Genomic DNA, 15,664 nt, shown 5'->3' on the forward strand with positions numbered 1-15,664 from the left:
AGTAACACATTTATGATGATTCCAGGGTGTTAATATTTATCCTAGTAAGCCTGTTTTGTGTGACTTAGAAATGCACATTAATTGGGACCAACTGTTACAGACTAACACGTGAGTGCAACGCGTCTATAATTTTCTGTTTCCACTGTAACACAAGGCAACTCTTATGTAATTAGAAATCATAATTATCCTAATAGCATCTAAATATGTTCTCATTTTCTTTGGCATTTTGTTATGCAGAGCACAACATATGTTCCGTCAAGCCATGCGCTCACCCATGATTTGGTTCCATGTGGTCCCAGCATCTAACAAAGAACCTTATGAACAACTATCCCAAAGTGAGAACAGCAGCTACTGCTCCAACCAAGTTATCCATGATTCTCCGTATGTAGAAAATAGAAGTTTTCATAGTCCAGGCCCTGAACAGACATTACAAAGAATTCCTCGACAGGGCAGTCAGAGTGAGCCCATGGACTCTTATTCACATCTACCTCATAACAATAATTCAGCAGGAAAACCACCAACAGGCCTCACACCATCTCTGCAACGTGTAGTTACCGCCTCTCCAAATAGTGCTTATAATACAAAGAAAGGAAAGAAGATGCTTATTCCGTTAAAGAAAGGTGAGTGATCTGACCCTAACTGCCACTTGTTTTGTGTATTTGTGATTGGCTGTTCTTTTTGCTCTCCCCATTTTGTTTTATTGTGTCATAGAGGTAACATAAAGTATTTAGGCTGTGACACACTGCTAGCGATGCGCGCTGAGTCATATCGCTCCTGAAGTTCAAATATTTCAACTCTGAGCACTCGGTTGCGCGACCTGATGCGGCTGAGCGTGCAGAGATGAAAAGGCAGGACACACTGAGCGCACACAGCCGCATTAGCAATTTTGGGGGTAAAGCTCTGTTTCTTTCATGTAATTGGCAAGAGTCCATGAGCTAGTGACGTATGGGATATACAATCCTACCAGGAGGGGCAAAGTTTCCCAAACCTCATAATGCCTATAAATACACCCTTCACCACACCCACAATTCAGTTTTACAAACTGTGCCTCCTATGGAGGTGGTAAAGTAAGTTTGTGCTAAGATTTCTACGTTGATATGCGCTTCTCAGCATTTTGAAGCCCGATTCCTCTGAGTACAGTGAATGTCAGAGGGATGTGAAGGGAGTATCACCTATTGAATGCAATGTTTTTTTCCTCACGGCAGATCTTTGTCATGGGTTCTCTGTTATTGGTCGTAGAGATTCATCTCCTACCTCCTATTTCAGATCGACGATATACTCTCATGTTCCATTACCTCTACTGATAACTGTTTCAGTACTGGTTTGGCTATATGCTATATGTTGATGGGTGTCTTTTGGTAAGTATGTTTTCATTACTTAAGACACTCTCAGCTATGGTTTTGCACTTTGTGTTTTATAAAGTTCTAAATATATGTATTGTACTTATATTTGCCATGATTCAGGTTTAAGTATATTTTCTTCTGTTATGTGTGATCAGTCCACGGGTCATCATTACTTCTGGGATATTATCTGCTCCCCTACAGGAAGTGCAAGAGGATTCACCCAGCAGAGTTGCTATATAGCTCCTCCCCTCTACGTCACCCCCAGTCATTCTCTTGCACCCAAAGACTAGATAGGAGGTGTGAGAGGACTATGGTGATTATACTTAGTTTTTAGAACTTCAATCAAAAGTTTGTTGTTTTACAATAGCACCGGAGCGTGTTATTACCTCTCTGGCAGAGTTTGAAGAAGAATCTACCAGAGTTTTTCTTATGATTTTAACCGGAGTAGTTAAGATCATATTGCTGTTTCTCGGCCATCTGAGGGAGGTAAAAACTTCAGATCAGGGGACAGCGGGCAGTGGAATCTGCATTGAGGTATGTAGCAGTTTTTATTTTCTGAATGGAATTGATGAGAAAATCCTGCCATACCGTTATAATGAACCTGTATGTATACTCTACACTTTAGTATTCTGGGGATGGTATTTCACCGGAATTACTCTGTAAAAGTACATTAAACCTTTTAATAGGTATTTTTCATGTTAAACGTTTTTGCTGGAATGTAGAATCGTTTGCATTAATGAGGTACTGAGTGAATAAATATTTGGGCATTATTTTTCCACTTGGCAGTTTGCTTGTTTTAATTATGACAGTTTCGTTTCTCTCTCACTGCTGTGTGTGAGAGGGAGGGGCCGTTTTTGGCGCTCTTTGCTACGCATCAAAAATTTCCAGTCAGTTACTCTTGTATTTTCTGCATGATCTGGTTCATCTCTAACAGAACTCAGGGGTCTTCAAACTTCTTTGAAGGGAGGTAGATTCTCTCAGCAGAGCTGTGAGACTTATATAGTGACTGTGATTTAAAACGTTTCTGTAATTTTTATGTTTAAAATTTAATTAGTGTTATTTTACTAATGGGAACAAACCTTTGCTAAAAAGTTGTGTTGTTTTTAAAGAGTGATGCTATAACTGTTTTTCAGTTCATTATTTCAACTGTCATTTAATCGTTTAGTGCTTCTTGAGGCACAGTACGTTTTTGTTAAATAAGATTGTAACCGAGTTGCATGTTTATTGCTAGTGTGTTAAACATGTCTGATTCAGAGGAAGATACCTGTGTCATTTGTTCCAATGCCAAGGTGGAGCCCAATAGAAATTTATGTACTAACTGTATTGATGCTACTTTAAATAAAAGCCAATCTGTACAAATTGAACAAATTTCACCAAACAGCGAGGGGAGAGTTATGCCGTCTAACTCGCCTCACGTGTCAGTACCTGCATCTCCCGCCCGGGAGGTGCGTGATATTATGGCGCCTAGTACATCTGGGCAGCCATTACAGATAACATTACAAGATATGGCTACTGTTATGACTGAAGTTTTGGCTAAATTACCAGAACTAAGAGGCAAGCGTGATCACTCTGGGGTGAGAACAGAGTGCGCTGATAATTCTAGGGCCATGTCTGATACTGCGTCACAGCTTGCAGAGCATGAGGACGGAGAGCTTCATTCTGTAGGTGACGGTTCTGATCCAAGCAGATTGGATTCAGATATTTCAAATTTTAAATTTAAATTGGAAAACCTCCGTGTATTACTAGGGGAGGTCTTAGCGGCTCTTAACGATTGTAACACCGTTGCAATACCAGAGAAAATGTGTAGGTTGGATAAATACTTTGCGGTACCGGCGAGTACTGACGTTTTTCCTATACCTAAGAGATTAACTGAAATTGTTACTAAGGAGTGGGATAGACCCGGTGTGCCGTTCTCACCCCCTCCAATATTTAGAAAGATGTTTCCAATAGACGCCACCACACGGGACTTATGGCAAATGGTCCCTAAGGTGGAGGGAGCAGTTTCTACTTTAGCTAAGCGCACCACTATCCCGGTGGAGGATAGCTGTGCTTTTTCAGATCCTATGGATAAAAAATTAGAGGGTTACCTTAAGAAAATGTTTGTTCAACAAGGTTTTATATTGCAACCCCTTGCATGCATCGCGCCGATTACGGCTGCGGCAGCATTTTGGATTGAGTCTCTGGAAGAGAACCTTAGTTCAGCTACGCTGGACGACATTACGGACAGGCTTAGAGTCCTTAAACTAGCTAATTCATTTATTTCGGAGGCCGTAGTACATTTAACCAAACTTACGGCTAAGAATTCAGGATTCGCCATTCAGGCACGTAGGGCGCTGTGGCTAAAATCCTGGTCGGCTGATGTAACTTCTAAGTCCAAATTACTTAATATACCTTTCAAGGGGCAAACCTTATTTGGGCCCGGTTTGAAAGAAATTATTGCTGACATTACAGGAGGTAAGGGCCACGCTCTACCTCAAGACAAAGCCAAAGCTAAGGCTAGACAGTCTAATTTTCGTCCCTTTCGGAATTTCAAAACAGGAACAGCATCAACTTCCACTGCACCAAAACAGGAAGGAGCTGTTGCTCGTTACAGACAAGGCTGGAAACCTAACCAGTCCTGGAATAAGGGCAAGCAGGCCAGGAAACCTGCTGCTGCCCCTAAGACAGCATGAACCGAGGGCCCCCGATCCGGGACCGGATCTAGTGGGGGGCAGACTCTCTCTCTTCGCCCAGGCTTGGGCAAGAGATGTCCAGGATCCCTGGGCGCTAGAGATCATATCTCAGGGATACCTTCTAGACTTCAAATTCTCTCCCCCAAGAGGGAGATTTCATCTGTCAAGGTTGTCAACAAACCAAATAAAGAAAGACGCGTTTCTACGCTGTGTACAAGATCTATTATTAATGGGAGTGATCCATCCGGTTCCGCGGTCGGAACAAGGACAAGGGTTTTACTCAAACCTGTTTGTGGTTCCCAAAAAAGAGGGAACTTTCAGGCCAATCTTGGATTTAAAGATCCTAAACAAATTCCTAAGAATTCCATCGTTCAAAATGGAAACTATTCGGACAATCTTACCCATGATCCAAAAGGGTCAGTACATGACCACAGTGGATTTAAAGGATGCTTACCTTCACATACCGATTCACAAAGATCATTACCGGTATCTAAGGTTTGCCTTCTTAAACAGGCATTACCAGTTTGTAGCCCTTCCATTCGGATTGGCTACGGCTCCAAGAATCTTCACAAAGGTTCTGGGTGCCCTTCTGGCGGTACTAAGACCGCGAGGAATTTCGGTAGCTCCGTACCTAGACGACATTCTGATACAAGCTTCAAGCTTTCAAACTGCCAAGTCTCATACAGAGTTAGTTCTGGCATTTCTAAGGTCGCATGGATGGAAAGTGAACGAAAAGAAGAGTTCTCTCTTTCCTCTCACAAGAGTTCCATTCTTGGGGACTCTTATAGATTCTGTAGAAATGAAGATTTATCTGACAGAAGACAGATTAACAAAGCTTCTAAATGCATGCCGTATCCTTCATTCCATTCAACTCCCGTCAGTAGCTCAATGCATGGAGGTGATCGGCTTAATGGTAGCAGCAATGGACATAGTACCCTTTGCACGCCTACATTTCAGACCGCTGCAATTGTGCATGCTGAGTCAGTGGAATGGGGATTACTCAGATTTGTCCCCCACTCTGAATCTGGGTCAAGAAACCAGAAACTCTCTTCTATGGTGGCTTTCTCGGCCACATCTGTCCAGGGGGATGCCATTCAGCAGGCCGGACTGGACAATTGTAACAACAGACGCCAGCCTACTAGGTTGGGGCGCTGTCTGGAATTCTCTGAAGGCTCAGGGACAATGGAGTCAGGAGGAAAGTCTCCTGCCAATAAACATTCTGGAATTGAGAGCAGTTCTCAATGCCCTTCTAGCTTGGCCCCAGTTAAAAACTCGGGGGTTCATCAGGTTTCAGTCGGACAACATCACGACTGTAGCTTACATCAACCATCAGGGAGGGACAAGAAGCTCCCTAGCAATGATGGAAGTATCAAAGATATTTCGCTGGGCAGAGTCTCACTCTTGCCACCTGTCAGCAATCCACATCCCGGGAGTGGAGAACTGGGAGGCGGATTTCTTGAGTCGCCAGACTTTTCATCCGGGGGAGTGGGAACTTCATCCGGAGGTCTTTGCCCAAATACTTCGACGTTGGGGCAAACCAGAGATAGATCTCATGGCGTCTCGCCAGAACGCCAAACTTCCTCGCTACGGATCCAGATCCAGGGATCCGGAAGCGGTTCTGATAGATGCTTTGACAGCACCTTGGAACTTCAGGATGGCTTATGTGTTTCCACCCTTCCCGCTGCTTCCTCTATTGATTGCCAAAATCAAACAGGAGAGAGCATCAGTGATTCTAATAGCACCTGCATGGCTACGCAGGACTTGGTATGCAGATCTAGTGGACATGTCATCCTGTCCGCCTTGGTCTCTACCTCTAAGACAGGACCTTCTGATACAGGGTCCATTCAAACATCAAAATCTAACTTCTCTGAAGCTGACTGCTTGGAAATTGAACGCTTGATTTTATCAAAACGTGGTTTTTCTGAGTCGGTTATTGATACCCTGATACAGGCTAGGAAGCCTGTTACCAGAAAGATTTACCATAAAATATGGCGTAAATACCTATACTGGTGTGAATCCAAAGATTACTCCTGGAGTAAGGTTAGGATTCCTAGGATATTGTCCTTTCTACAAGAAGGTTTAGAAAAGGGTTTATCGGCTAGCTCATTAAAGGGACAGATCTCAGCTCTGTCCATCTTGTTACACAAGCGTCTGTCAGAAAATCCAGACGTCCAGGCATTTTGTCAGGCTTTAGCTAGGATCAAGCCTGTGTTTAAAACTGTTGCTCCGCCATGGAGTTTAAACTTAGTTCTTAACGTTTTACAGGGTGTTCCGTTTGAACCCCTTCATTCCATTGATATAAAATTATTATCTTGGAAAGTTCTATTTTTAATGGCTATTTCCTCGGCTCGAAGAGTCTCTGAATTATCAGCCTTACATTGTGATTCTCCTTATCTGATCTTTCACTCAGACAAGGTAGTTCTGCGTACTAAACCTGGGTTCTTACCTAAGGTAGTCACTAACAGGAATATCAATCAAGAGATTGTTGTTCCATCCTTGTGTCCAAATCCTTCTTCAAAGAAGGAACGTCTTCTACACAATCTGGATGTAGTTCGTGCCCTCAAGTTCTACTTGCAGGCAACTAAGGATTTTCGACAAACGTCTTCTCTGTTTGTCGTGTACTCTGGTCAGAGGAGAGGTCATAAGGCTTCGGCTACCTCTCTCTCCTTCTGGCTTCGTAGCATAATTCGTTTAGCCTATGAGACTGCTGGACAGCAGCCTCCTGAAAGAATTACAGCTCATTCTACTAGAGCTGTGGCTTCCACTTGGGCCTTTAAGAATGAGGCCTCTGTTGAACAGATTTGCAAGGCTGCAACTTGGTCTTCGCTTCATACTTTTTCCAAATTTTACAAATTTGACACTTTTGCTTCTTCGGAGGCTATTTTTGGGAGAAAGGTTCTTCAGGCAGTGGTTCCTTCTGTATAATGAGCCTGCCTATCTCTCCCGTCATCCGTGTACTTTTGCTTTGGTATTGGTATCCCAGAAGTAATGATGACCCGTGGACTGATCACACATAACAGAAGAAAACATAATTTATGCTTACCTGATAAATTCCTTTCTTCTGTTGTGTGATCAGTCCACGGCCCGCCCTGTTTTTAAGGCAGGTAAATATTTTTTAAATTATAATCCAGTCACCACTACACCCTGGGCTTCTCCTTTCTCGTTGGTCTTTGGTCGAATGACTGGAGGTGACGTAGAGGGGAGGAGCTATATAGCAACTCTGCTGGGTGAATCCTCTTGCACTTCCTGTAGGGGAGCAGATAATATCCCAGAAGTAATGATGACCCGTGGACTGATCACACAACAGAAGAAAGGAATTTATCAGGTAAGCATAAATTATGTTTCCTTTTGCAGACTGTCAGTTTCATATCTGAGAAATGCATTTTTAGGGAAAAAAAAAAAAATTTCTTACCTGGCGTATAGTCTTTTTTTCAATTGATTGTTCTTTTTATTTCACGGGCAAAATTAGGCTTGCGAGGGCGCAAAATGCCAAAGTATATTGCGTCATTTTTGGCACAAAGTAATGTTCGATGGCGCAAATTCATCATCTCCGGCGTCTTAGTCGACGCTGAGTCTTTTCACAAGGTTGCGTCTTTAATGATGTTAGTGTGTGATTTCTGGATTTTGTTAGCGCCAACATTTTTTTTCTGTTTGTGTTGCGCGTCATTCTTGGCGCCAAATATTTTCATTATTTAAACCCCTATTCCTATATGCCTCTTGCCTTTTCTTTCATGTAATTAGCAAGAGTCCATGTGCTAGTGACGTATGGGATATACATTCCTACCAGGAGGGGCAAAGTTTCCCAAACCTCAAAATGCCTATAAATACACCCCTCACCACACCCACAATTCAGTTTTACAAACTTTGCCTCCGATGGAGGTGGTGAAGTAAGTTTGTGCTAGATTCTACGTTGATATGCGCTCCGCAGCAAGTTGGAGCCCGGTTTTCCTCTCAGCGTGCAGTGAATGTCAGAGGGATGTGAGGAGAGTATTGCCTATTTGAATGCAGTGATCTCCTTCTAAGGGGTCTATTTCATAGGTTCTCTGTTATCGGTCGTAGAGATTCATCTCTTACCTCCCTTTTCAGATCGACGATATACTCTTATATATACCATTACCTCTGCTGATTCTCGTTTCAGTACTGGTTTGGCTATCTACTATATGTAGATGAGTGTCCTGGGGTAAGTAAGTCTCATTTTCTGTGACACTCCTAGCTATGGTTGGGCACTTTGTTTATAAAGTTCTAAATATATGTATTCAAACATTTATTTGCCTTGACTCAGAATGTTCAACTTTCCTTATTTTCAGACAGTCAGTTTCATATTTGGGATAATGCATTTTAACATTTTTCTTACCTTAAAATTTGACTTTTTCCCTGTGGGCTGTTAGGCTCGCGGGGGCTGAAAATGCTTCATTTTATTGCGTCATTCTTGGCGCGGACTTTTTTGGCGCAAAAATTCTATTTCCGTTTCCGGCGTCATACGTGTCGCCGGAAGTTGCGTCATTTTTTGACGTTATTTTGCGCCAAAAATGTCGGCGTTCCGGATGTGGCGTCATTTTTGGCGCCAAAAAGCATTTAGGCGCCAAATAATGTGGGCGTCTTATTTGGCGCGAAAAAATATGGGCGTCACTTTTGTCTCCACATTATTTAAGTCTCATTTTTTATTGCTTCTGGTTGCTAGAAGCTTGTTCTTTGGCATTTTTTCCCATTCCTGAAACTGTCATTTAAGGAATTTGATCAATTTTGCTTTATATATATGTTGTTTTTTCTCTTACATATTGCAAGATGTCTCACGTTGCATCTGAGTCAGAAGATACTACAGGAAAATCGCTGTCAAGTGCTGAATCTACCAAAGCTAAGTGTATCTGCTGTAAACTTTTGGTAGCTATTTCTCCAGCTGTTGTTTGTATTGATTGTCATGACAAACTTGTTAAAGCAGATAATATTTCCTTTAGTAAAGTACCATTGCCTGTTGCAGTTCCTTCAACATCTAAGGTGCAGAATGTTCCTGATAATATAAGAGATTTTGTTTCTGAATCCATAAAGAAGGCTGTCTGTTATTTCTCCTTCTAGTAAACGTAAAAAATCTTTTAAAACTTCTCTCCCTACAGATGAATTTTTAACTGAACATCATCATTCTGATTCTGATGATTCCTCTGGTTCAGAGGATTCTGTCTCAGAGGTTGATGCTGATAAATCTTCATATTTATTTAAAATGGAATTTATTCGTTCTTTACTTAAAGAAGTCCTAATTGCTTTAGAAATAGAGGATTCTGGTCCTCTTGATACTAAATCTAAACGTTTAAATAAGGTTTTTAAATCTCCTGTAGTTATTCCAGAAGTTTTTCCTGTCCCTGATGCTATTTCTGCAGTAATTTCCAAAGAATGGGATAATTTGGGTAATTCATTTACTCCTTCTAAACGTTTTAAGCAATTATATCCTGTGCCGTCTGATAGATTAGAATTTTGGGACAAGATCCCTAAAGTTGATGGGGCTATTTCTACCCTTGCTAAACGTACTACTATTCCTACGTCAGATGGTACTTCGTTTAAGGATCCTCTAGATAGGAAAATTGAGTCCTTTCTAAGAAAAGCTTATCTGTGTTCAGGTAATCTTCTTAGACCTGCTATATCTTTGGCTGATGTTGCTGCAGCTTCAACTTTTTGGTTGGAAACTTTAGCGCAACAAGTAACACATCGTGATTCTCATGATATTATTCTTCTTCTTCAACATGCTAATAATTTTATCTGTGATGCCATTTTTGATATTATCAGAGTTGATGTCAGGTTTATGTCTCTAGCTATTTTAGCTAGAAGAGCTTTATGGCTTAAAACTTGGAATGCTGATATGGCTTCTAAATCAACTTTACTTTCCATTTCTTTCCAGGGTAACAAATTATTTGGTTCTCAGTTGGATTCCATTATTTCAACTGTTACTGGTGGGAAAGGAACTTTTTTACCACAGGATAAAAAATGTAAAGGTAAAAACAGGGCTAATAATCGTTTTCGTTCCTTTCGTTTCAACAAAGAACAAAAGCCTGATCCTTCATCCTCAGGAGCAGTTTCAGTTTGGAGACCATCTCCAGTTTGGAATAAATCCAAGCCAGCTAGAAAGGCAAAGCCTGCTTCTAAGTCCACATGAAGGTGCGGCCCTCATTCCAGCTCAGCTGGTAGGGGGCAGGTTACGTTTTTTCAAGGAAATTTGGATCAATTCTGTTCACAATCTTTGGATTCAGAGCATTGTTTCAGAAGGGTACAGAATTGGTTTCAAGTTGAGACCTCCTGCAAAGAGATTTTTTCTTTCCCGTATCCCAGTAAATCCAGTAAAAGCTCTAGCATTTCTGAAATGTGTTTCAGATCTAGAGTTGACTGGAGTAATTATGCCAGTTCCAGTTCCGGAACAGGGGATGGGGTTTTATTCAAATCTCTTCATTGTACCAAAGAAAGAGAATTCTTTCAGACCAGTTCTGGATCTAAAAATATTGAATCGTTATGTAAGGATACCAACGTTCAAGATGGTAACTGTAAGGACTATCTTACCTTTTGTTCAGCAAGGCAATTATATGTCCACAATAGATTTACAGGATGCATATCTGCATATTCCGATTCATCCAGATCATTATCAGTTCCTGAGATTCTCGTTTCTGGACAAGCATTACCAGTTTGTGGCTCTGCCGTTTGGCCTAGCTACAGCTCCAAGAATTTTTACAAAGGTTCTCGGTGCCCTGCTGTCTGTAATCAGAGAACAGGGTATTGTGGTATTTCCTTATTTGGACGATATCTTGGTACTTGCTCAGTCTTTACATTTAGCAGAATCTCATACGAATCGACTTGTGTTGTTTCTTCAAGATCATGGTTGGAGGATCAATTTACCAAAAAGTTCTTTGATTCCTCAGACAAGGGTAACCTTTCTGGGTTTCCAGATGGATTCAGTGTCCATGACTCTGTCTTTAACAGACAAGAGACGTCTAAAGTTGATTACAGCTTGTCGAAACCTTCAGTCACAATCATTCCCTTCGGTAGCCTTATGCATGGAAATTCTAGGTCTTATGACTGCTGCATCGGACGCGATCCCCTTTGCTCGTTTTCACATGCGACCTCTTCAGCTCTGTATGCTGAAGCAATGGTGCAAGGATTACACGAAGATATCTCAATTAATATCTTTAAAACCGATTGTTCGACACTCTCTAACATGGTGGACAGATCACCATCGTTTAATTCAGGGGGCTTCTTTTGTGCTTCCGACCTGGACTGTAATTTCAACAGATGCAAGTCTCACAGGTTGGGGAGCTGTGTGGGGATCTCTGACGGCACAAGGAGTTTGGGAATCTCAGGAGGTGAGATTACCGATCAATATTTTGGAACTCCGTGCAATTTTCAGAGCTCTTCAGTTTTGGCCTCTTCTGAAGAGAGAATCGTTCATTTGTTTTCAGACAGACAATGTCACAACTGTGGCATACATCAATCATCAAGGAGGGACTCACAGTCCTCTGGCTATGAAAGAAGTATCTCGAATTTTGGTTTGGGCGGAATCCAGCTCCTGTCTAATCTCTGCGGTTCATATCCCAGGTGTAGACAATTGGGAAGCGGATTATCTCAGTCGCCAAACGTTGCATCCGGGCGAATGGTCTCTTCACCCAGAGGTATTTCTTCAGATTGTTCAAATGTGGGAACTTCCAGAAATAGATCTGATGGTGTCCCATCTAAACAAGAAACTTCCCAGGTATCTGTCCAGATCCCGGGATCCTCAGGCGGAGGCAGTGGATGCATTATCACTTCCTTGGAAGTATCATCCTGCCTATATCTTTCTGCCTCTAGTTCTTCTTCCAAGAGTAATCTCCAAGATTCTGAAGGAATGCTCGTTTGTTCTGCTGGTAGCTCCAGCATGGCCTCACAGGTTTTGGTATGCGGATCTTGTCCGGATGGCCTCTTGCCAACCGTGGACTCTTCCGTTAAGACCAGACCTTCTGTCACAAGGTCCTTTTTTCCATCAGGATCTGAAATCCTTAAATTTAAAGGTATGGAGATTGAACGCTTGATTCTTGGTCAAAGAGGTTTCTCTGACTCTGTGATTAATACTATGTTACAGGCTCGTAAATCTGTATCTAGAGAGATATATTATAGAGTCTGGAAGACTTATATTTCTTGGTGTCTTTCTCATCATTTTTTCTGGCATTCTTTTAGAATACCGAGAATTTTACAGTTCCTTCAGGATGGTTTAGATAAAGGTTTGTCCGCAAGTTCTTTGAAAGGACAAATCTCTGCTCTTTCTGTTCTTTTTCACAGAAAGATTGCTATTCTTCCTGATATTCATTGTTTTGTACAAGCTTTGGTTCGTATAAAACCTGTCATTAAGTCAATTTCTCCTCCTTGGAGTTTGAATTTGGTTCTGGGAGCTCTTCAAGCTCCTCCGTTTGAACCTATGCATTCATTGGACATTAAATTACTTTCTTGGAAAGTTTTGTTCCTTTTGGCCATCTCTTCTGCCAGAAGAGTTTCTGAATTATCTGCTCTTTCTTGTGAGTCTCCTTTTCTGATTTTTCATCAGGATAAGGCGGTGTTGCGAACTTCTTTTGAATTTTTACCTAAAGTTGTGAATTCCAACAACATTAGTAGAGAAATTGTGGTTCCTTCATTATGTCCTAATCCTAAGAATTCTAAGGAGAAATCGTTGCATTCTTTGGATGTTGTTAGAGCTTTGAAGTATTATGTTGAAGCTACGAAATCTTTTCGTAAGACTTCTAGTCTATTTGTTATCTTTTCCGGTTCTAGAAAAGGCCAGAAAGCTTCTGCCATTTCTTTGGCATCTTGGTTGAAATCTTTAATTCATCTTGCCTATGTTGAGTCGGGTAAAACTCCGCCTCAGAGAATTACAGCTCATTCTACTAGGTCAGTTTCTACTTCCTGGGCGTTTAGGAATGAAGCTTCGGTTGACCAGATCTGCAAAGCAGCGACTTGGTCCTCTTTGCATACTTTTACTAAATTCTACCATTTTGATGTATTTTCTTCTTCTGAAGCAGTTTTTGGTAGAAAAGTACTTCAGGCAGCGGTTTCAGTTTGAATCTTCTGCTTATGTTTTTCGTTAAACTTTATTTTGGGTGTGGATTATTTTCAGCAGGAATTGGCTGTCTTTATTTTATCCCTCCCTCTCTAGTGACTCTTGTGTGGAAAGATCCACTTCTTGGGTAGTCATTATCCCATACGTCACTAGCTCATGGACTCTTGCTAATTACATGAAAGAAAACATAATTTATGTAAGAACTTACCTGATAAATTAATTTCTTTCATATTAGCAAGAGTCCATGAGGCCCGCCCTTTTTTTGTGGTGGTTATGATTTTGTATAAAGCACAATTATTCCAATTCCTTATTTTATATGCTTTCGCACTTTTTTATCACCCCACTTCTTGGCTATTCGTTAAACTGAATTGTGGGTGTGGTGAGGGGTGTATTTATAGGCATTTTGAGGTTTGGGAAACTTTGCCCCTCCTGGTAGGAATGTATATCCCATACGTCACTAGCTCATGGACTCTTGCTAATATGAAAGAAATGAATTTATCAGGTAAGTTCTTACATAAATTATGTTTTTTCTCTATCAGAGGGCTATGCTGTTTGCATTTTTTTCTTATTCCTGAAACTGCCATATAAGGAAATTGATAATTTTGCTTTATATGTTTCTTTCTCTTACATTTGCAAGATGTTCAATCTGATCCTGTCTCAGAAATCACTGTTGGAACCCTGTTGCCTGATAACAGTTTTACCAAAGCCAAGTGCATTTGTTGTAAACTTGTGGAGATTTTCTCTCCAGCTGTGGTTTGTAGTAGTTGTCATGATAAGCTTTTACATGCAGAGAATGTATCCATCAGTAATAGTACATTGCCTGTTGCTGTTTCTTCAACATCTAATGTAAAAGATATACCTGTGAATTTAAAAGATTTTATTGCTGATTCTATTCAGAAGACTTTGTCTGCCATCCTGTCTTCTAATAAACGTAAAAGGTCTTTTAAAACTTCTCATAAAGTTTATGAAATTTCAATTGACCTACAACATTCTGAATAATCCTCCTCTAATGAGGATCTATGATTCAGAAGATCCTTCCTCAGATATTGACACTGACAAATTACTTCATTTTAAATAAATAAGTAGTATTCGTTCTTTGTTAAAAGAAGTGTTGATTACATTGGATATTGAGGAAACTAGTCCTCTTGTTGTTAAAACTAGTAAACGTTTAAATTCTGTTTATAAACCTCCTGTGGTTACTCAGTTCCTGGTGCTATTTGTGATATGGTTTCTAACGAATGGAATAGGCCTGGTACTTCTTTTATTCCTTCTTCAAGGTTTAAAAAATTGTATCCTTTGCCAGCAGTTACATTGGAGTTATGGGAAAAGATCCCCAAAGTTGAAGGGGCTATATCTACTCTTGCTAAATGTACTACTATTCCTATGGAAGATAGTACTTCCTTTAAAGATCCTTTAGATAGGAAACTTGAATCTTATCTAAGAAAAGCCTATTTATATTCTGGTCATCTTCTCAGGCCTGCAATTTCTTTGGTTTCCAATTTGAAACCTTCTTCAAATTGGAATAAATCCAAGCCGTTAAAAAAACTAAAGCCAGCCCCCACGTCCGCATGAAGGTGCGGCCCTCATTTCAGCTCAGCTGGTAGGGGGCAGATTAAGATTTTTCAAGGATGTTTGGACAAATTCAGTTCAAAATCAATGGATTCTGAGTTTTGTCTCTCAGGGGTACAGAATAGGATTCAGAGTAAGACCTCCTGTGAGAAGATATTTTCTCACGCATCCCAGCAAATCAAGTAAAGGCTCAGGCTTTTCTGATGTGTGTTTTAGACCTGGAGCTTTCAGGGATAATCATGCCAGTTACGTTTCAGGAACAAGGTCTGGGGTTTTATTCAAATCTATTAATTGTCCCAAAGAAAGAAAATTCATTCAGACAAGTTCTGGATCTGAAAAATTTGAATAGTTATGTAAGAGTACCAACTTTCAAAATGGTGACTATAAGGACTATTCTTCCTTTTGTTCAGCAAAGGCATTATATGTCCACAATAGACTTACAGGATGCATATTTTCATATTCAGATTCATCCAGTTTCTGAGATTCTTTTTTCTAGACAAGCATTACCAATTTGTCGCTCTTCCTTTTGGCCTAGCAACAGCTCCAAGAATCTTTTCAAAGGTTCTCGGTGCCCTTCTCTCTGTAATCGGAGAACAGGGTATTGCGGTGTTTCCTTATTTGGACGATATCTTGGTACTAGCTCAGTCTTTACATTCTGCAGAATCTCACACAAATCAACTAGTGTTGTTTTTTCAAAGACATGGTTGGAGGATCAATTTACCAAAAAGTTCCTTGATTCTTCAGACAAGGGTCACCTTTGTAGGTTTCCAGATAGATTCAGTGTCCATGACTCTGTCTCTAACAGACAAAAGACGAATAAAATTGATTTCAGCTTGTCGGAACCTTCAGTCTCTATCATTCCCTTCAGTAGCTATATGCATGGAAGTTTTAGGTCTCATGACTGCAGCATCGGACGCGATCCCCTTTGCTTGTTTTTCATATGAGACCTCTCCAGCTTTGTATGCTGAACCAATGGTGCAGAGATTATACAAGGATATAACAATTAATATCCTTAAATCCCA

At 40.7% G+C, this 15,664-nt stretch overlaps 1 protein-coding gene across 5 annotated transcripts in view; it reads left to right on the forward strand.

Moving 5' to 3' along the window:
* The window catches only part of PARD3 (par-3 family cell polarity regulator), a 1,150,653-nt gene that overhangs the window by 581,116 nt on the left and 553,873 nt on the right, over positions 1-15,664 (forward strand). For all 5 annotated transcript variants that reach the window (XM_053713848.1, XM_053713850.1, XM_053713851.1 and 2 more), the window contains exon 9: positions 238-620. In XM_053713848.1, the coding sequence (XP_053569823.1) occupies positions 238-620 (383 nt within the window). The remainder of the gene's footprint in view (positions 1-237; positions 621-15,664) is intronic.

This window comes from Bombina bombina, chromosome 5 (genome assembly GCF_027579735.1).
Source record: "Bombina bombina isolate aBomBom1 chromosome 5, aBomBom1.pri, whole genome shotgun sequence".
Classification (NCBI taxonomy): domain Eukaryota; kingdom Metazoa; phylum Chordata; class Amphibia; order Anura; family Bombinatoridae; genus Bombina; species Bombina bombina.